Source organism: Pinus tabuliformis, chromosome 6 (assembly GCF_031772625.1).
Source record: "Pinus tabuliformis cultivar Carrire ecotype Pingquan chromosome 6, CPIR1, whole genome shotgun sequence".
In the NCBI taxonomy this organism is placed as follows: Eukaryota; Viridiplantae; Streptophyta; class Pinopsida; order Pinales; family Pinaceae; genus Pinus; species Pinus tabuliformis.
In genome coordinates, this window is record NC_142292.1 from 240,908,303 (window position 1) to 240,913,721 (window position 5,419).

The 5,419-nt window shown below is 37.1% G+C and overlaps 1 protein-coding gene across 4 annotated transcripts; it reads right to left on the bottom strand.

Moving 5' to 3' along the window:
• Nucleotides 1-212: 212 nt before the first annotated feature.
• On the bottom strand, nt 213-4,830 carry LOC149258296 (uncharacterized). 4 transcript variants are annotated; one of them, XM_089371193.1, is made up of 3 exons: nt 4,678-4,830; nt 4,344-4,429; nt 213-2,682 (listed from the first exon to the last, which is right to left on the bottom strand). In XM_089371193.1, exon 3 carries the CDS (start codon nt 2,657-2,659, stop codon nt 554-556), a length of 2,106 nt encoding a protein of 701 aa, XP_089227319.1. In that variant the 5' UTR covers nt 2,660-2,682; nt 4,344-4,429; nt 4,678-4,830; the 3' UTR covers nt 213-553. The 4 variants fall into 4 exon arrangements, with proteins under 4 accessions (XP_089227319.1, XP_089227311.1, XP_089227314.1 ...); XM_089371185.1 differs by having other exon boundaries at nt 4,329-4,429; XM_089371188.1 differs by having other exon boundaries at nt 4,344-4,462.
• Between the last annotated feature and the right edge of the window lie 589 nt (nt 4,831-5,419).

The following is a 5,419-nucleotide window of genomic DNA, read 5'->3' on the forward strand; positions in this document are numbered from 1 at the left end:
TAAATCAAACTTATCTTAACTAAATTATGATCTAATTAATTTGACCAAATCAACATTACATTACATAACATAATTTACCAAAATATAAAATACCTCGTAACCTAACAACAATTTTGATAATTGCAGCTTAGATACAAACATATACTTCTCCATATTAAAACAGATACTTCTCCATATTAAAACACCTAATCAAACATAAACCTAGACCAGATTATAAAATACCTCCTAACCTAACAACAATTTTGATAATTGCAGATTATATACAAACATATACTTCTCCATATTAAAACATCTGAGCAAACCTAAACCTAGACCAGAATATAAAATAACTAACAACAATTTTGATAATTGCAGCTTACATACAAACATATACTTCTCCATATTAAAACACCTAAGCAAACCTAAACCTAGACCAGACAACAAAGCTAATTAACGAATACCCAAAGGACACGATGTCCACGTTTGGAATTCGTGCAATTAACCATGACTAAACTTCGGTGCCCAATATTCCTGCAGTCACCCTCGCTATCGATATAGAGAGTTTAAAAGACGTCTATGGAAATGTTGAAAATTCGTTATGGGCATGCTTACAAGGGAATCCAGGGAATCCTTGACAAGTAAATTCCAAAGGATGCGAGTTATCCACAGTATGCGGTTTAACTTGATCTTGAGGTTGAGACCAATGAAGAGATGCGAACAAATGATCGGCTTTGCACATAAAGCGAACCGCATTTCTCATGTGTGTTTCGCTCGCATCTTGGCATGCAATAACATATTCGATAAATATGGCATTGGGAAGCCTCGAAAGACATTTACCCACAATGTCTGCCAGAATTTTCTCCATCCAATCAAGCAGATCGTCCACTGTATCGTCCACTGTTTCAGATCTGGTGAACTCATTAAGAATTGTCGTGCTGATTCTGTACAGGTTGTTTCCTGCCAGAGCCTTTGGAGACCAATGGTCAGATGAGTCTAATTCTTCGGCCACCCGCTTTTGTCCGATATCCGCGAGGTGCTTAACTATTTGCATATGCGGGGTCAATGTAGGGTGGTCTTTATCGATGGGCAGATTCTGAAGGTCACAGTCCAACCACTTGTTGTTGATTTCTCTAGTCGACCACACAATCTCACCCGCTTTCCTCGCGTCCCTCAACTGCATCTTGCGCCAACGTTTCTCCACAAACTTCATCATTTCCAGGCCCTCTGATAAACCATCTACCATCTTTTTAATCCGATCTTCTTTGAGTTTGAACCTAGAGAGGGAAACGGCAATTGCAATGAGGGTCACAGCAGGCAGAGTCCAACAATTGGGAGGGACATCAGAGGACGAGTTAGGAATGGGTGGAACTTTACTCTCGGAAAACAAACACATGTTCCTGAATCCTTGAGACTCAGTGGACTTGCCCAGAAGTGTCACCAATAAATCACATTTCTCCTCCATTCCCTTATGCATCCGTTGCTCCATGTCCTCGCGAGCGGCGTCGAATATCAACTTCTCTCGTGGTAGATGCAATACATGGTCATTGGTAAAGATTCCGGGAACATTACAAGAGATAGTGCCCGTAGATAACATTACCAACCGAGCAGAGGCAAGGCAGAGAGCGTTGCTCGACTGAACAAAAGCCTTCTGCAACAATATGCATATGTCTAACATCATGTTTCTAACCACGTAGGCTATTTTTTTCGAGCATGGCTTCCTGAAATAGGGACAAAGTGGATTCTCCTTCCAATCCTTCAATTCCTTTACCCGCAATCTCTCCACAGAAATCTGTCGTTGGCCAGCGTCTTTGGTCACCATCCTGGCGGCATTAAGCCATCTTAAGGCTGGCGCAACACTCCCCACAAGGACTGCAAGCGTCTGAGAGATCAACACAGGCCAAATAGCCCACTGATAACTAGACTGTCCAGTGCAAAAATCCGTGAACAAAGACCGAATCTCAGCCTCTAAGAGAAGTAGAACACAAACACAAGTCAAAACCCCAGCTCCCATAGACAACGAAGAGCGAGCCAAAACATACTCTGGATTGCTCGTATAAGCCATCGGCCATTTTTCGGGAATAACCCTCTTTAAATACTCCATGTCCACCTCCCCCACTATCTTTTTGTGCTGATCTCTATCCTCGTACTGTTCTTCCAATATCTTAGTGGCGGCCACCTTTGCAACAGCCGAGAAGCACATGAGGCCTAGCAGAAGCAACATACACACCAACACCACCACGTTCTCGGCCCTGAACTTGTAGATTAATCCAGTACTCAACTGGATACTTATATTGACCACCACCGTAATGACGAAGATGAAGACAGCCAGCATGTTTGCAACAATCTCTTCATTCTTCAACCCTCCCAACGATGGCATGAAGAAGTACATACTGACGCATATGAAAACGGTACCGCTAAGTTTGGATAACTGATCTTGGGGTGCCGGCATTCGGGTCGACAGATCCATAGGAAGCTTGCAGGCCACTGATAGCAGGGCCAGCGTTATTGCGTTGAAGGAGAAGAATTTGCAGGGAAACCAGGGTTTCTTATATACAAGGCCTCTCATGGTGTCGATTCCCATTGCTACTATGCAGATCGCGCATGCTCCTGTTATGTAGAGACCTATAAGAGGCAGCGGTGCGTCCAAGTTTGTGTCATTACACATCGCGGCTCCTTCCATGTTCTCCTTCGTCGTGGCAAATCCTACACGGAAATGTAGAAAAGGGAGGTGAATTCAAGAGCAATCTGAAATAAGATTGCAAGAGTGATTTCTATGTAAACAGAGAGGACGCTCTTTATAACAACCGGTTCCTATAGGTCCCAATAGCCTTACGCAGAGTTGGTCCAGAGTACATGCCTCTAGGTTACATAGTGATAGAATGTCACTCAATGGAATTATTGAGAATACTTCGATGACAAATAATTTATCTGATGCCTTAGATTTCAAAATATTTTCAAAATTCCACCATCAAAAATCTAAAATTTTAATAAAATTAATAAAGGGTATTTAGTTTTTTTAATATATGTGTATATGTATGTAGTGGCAATTTTGGCATTTTACTTTGTTTGATTTCATTAGCATTGATTATGGTACCCACTTTAATAGAGACATGAGTGAAGCATGTTACCGAGACAATCAACTTTGAGAGTGAATCCCAAGACTTACATTAAAACCAAAGCATTTAACCAAGTTATTTCATTGGGTTAAAATTATTTGGAATTATATCATCCATCTATAAGTAAGAGTGAGATTACCTATACCTTGCCAACTAGTGAGATTACCTATACCTTGCCAACCTTAATTGACATATATCAAAAGAACACAAGATTGTAACCTAATAATGACCTGGCAAAATAACTCTTATGAACTTGATAGCCGCCCAATGAAAAGGCCCATAAGACATCGCTCTATTGCTCTAAAACTATCTAGTTCTTACTAAGAGCTATTAAAAAAGTGACATGAAACAAAGATTAAACATGAATAACTAAGATAATAGTGTAATAATTACTTGTGTAAAACCAAGACACTTTTGAAAAATTAAGAATAATTTGTAAGTGACTAAGAAATAACCTCTTTCATATTAATTTTCTAATAATGTAAAAAATAAGTAAGAAAAATCATTATAAGAATGAGAATAACCTACAAATTATGTTGTGTATGTCTACAAACATAAAGAAAACTAGGAAAAAAGATAATAAATTATCACAACATAGAAAATTATAAACACAATAATAAATTATCACAACATAGAAAATTATAAACACAATAGCTAATAATATATCTCGTTAATATCTGGAAATAGCCCAGAGAAAAACATATTGCTTAATGATTCTATTTATAAATTTGTTCATGGATCTTAGTTTTCTAATTCTTCAATACCTTGCTATTCTAAACTCTTTCAATACTTCAAATCTCCATTCTTATAAAATTTTATTTTTAATCCCATATTAGTTATAAAGATAATATATAATTAAATATTTCATAATTATAAATTTACCCTTTTAAATGATATTAAAAAAAAAATCTCACAATGCTTAGAATAGAGGATAAAACGGTTTTCAGGCAGGAAAGACGATAAATCCATGTGTGAAAAAAATTAAAGAGGAAATATCAAATACTTCATGGAAAATTTATATCAAAATATTTCTTCAGTTGTCCTTTTTTTTCAATCAACTTTTACATATGTATTTATAGGTTGCTAGTAGTTTTTTTTCACTATCTACTTTCTGGTAATCACATTTCTTTGCATGAAATCTCGGTCAACCAAATACGTAACCTTGTGAGTATATTGAAGATGTCCATCTACTCACAGAAATCAAAAGAAAAGAAACACAAAGTAAAGCTATACCAAGGAAAAATGAACCTGCGTCCTCCTTTTTGCCCTCGAGGCTCCAGTAACTTGAACTCGTTGATGGTAGCTTGATCTCGTTATTGCACCTCTGGCTTCATCTGTGGGAGTCGTTTACCAAAGCAGAGGAATCGCTTGGACAGTCAAAAGTGGCCGGAATTTAGGTAAAAAAATTTCAAAAAATCTTGTAAAGACAGTTTTTGAATCTTGTTTTTTATAGTGGAAATAGATTCTGCAACATCAAAAACATCTAAAACACCTAAAATTTTGAAGTTTAACATAATTTGGATTTACAAAAATCCATCTACTCACAAAAATAAATAAATAAAAACTCAAAGTAAAGCTATACCAAGGAAAAATGAACCTGCGTCCTTGAACTCGTTGATGGTAGCTTGATCTCGTTATTGCACCTCTAGCTTCATCTGTGACTCTCCATTCGTATATATCTATAACATGATCCTTGGGGACACCACAACCGTTGTTTTCAAAGTAGCTTGATCTCGTTATTGCACCTCTAGCTTCATATGTGACTCTCCATTCGTATATATCTATAACATGATCCTTGGGGACACCACAACCGTTGTTTTCAAAGTACTTAGAGATGTAACAAGTCCTCCCATCCCCTGCCTTCCACATGGCCCTCTTTTCGAGAGTAGGCCCTCTTTTCGAGAGTAGTTGACAATGCTTGCATCCCATCTGCATCAAACCTCTTTTCGGAGTAGTTGGCCATGCCAATTACTATTTCTATAATAATTCCACATCTCCTTATTACTTCTCACCATAGCAAACCTCGCTTCCCGAGTAGTTGACAAGGCCTTGCTAATACTATTTCTATAATAATTCCACATCTCCTCATTAGTTCTCCCCGAAGCAAAGACTACTTTGCTCTTTTAACTGTTAATAGTAATATTTGATTTATATAATTTTTATTTTTTAACTTTATTTCCATGTAAGGATGTAAATAAAATTATTTTTTAAATATTTATTTGTTTAATAATTCTAGTTTTTTTATATTTATAAGGCATAATATAGAGGATGACAAGGTGTTTTGTAAAGGTATTCTTTGGTAAAAAGGTTATTGGTTAGAAATT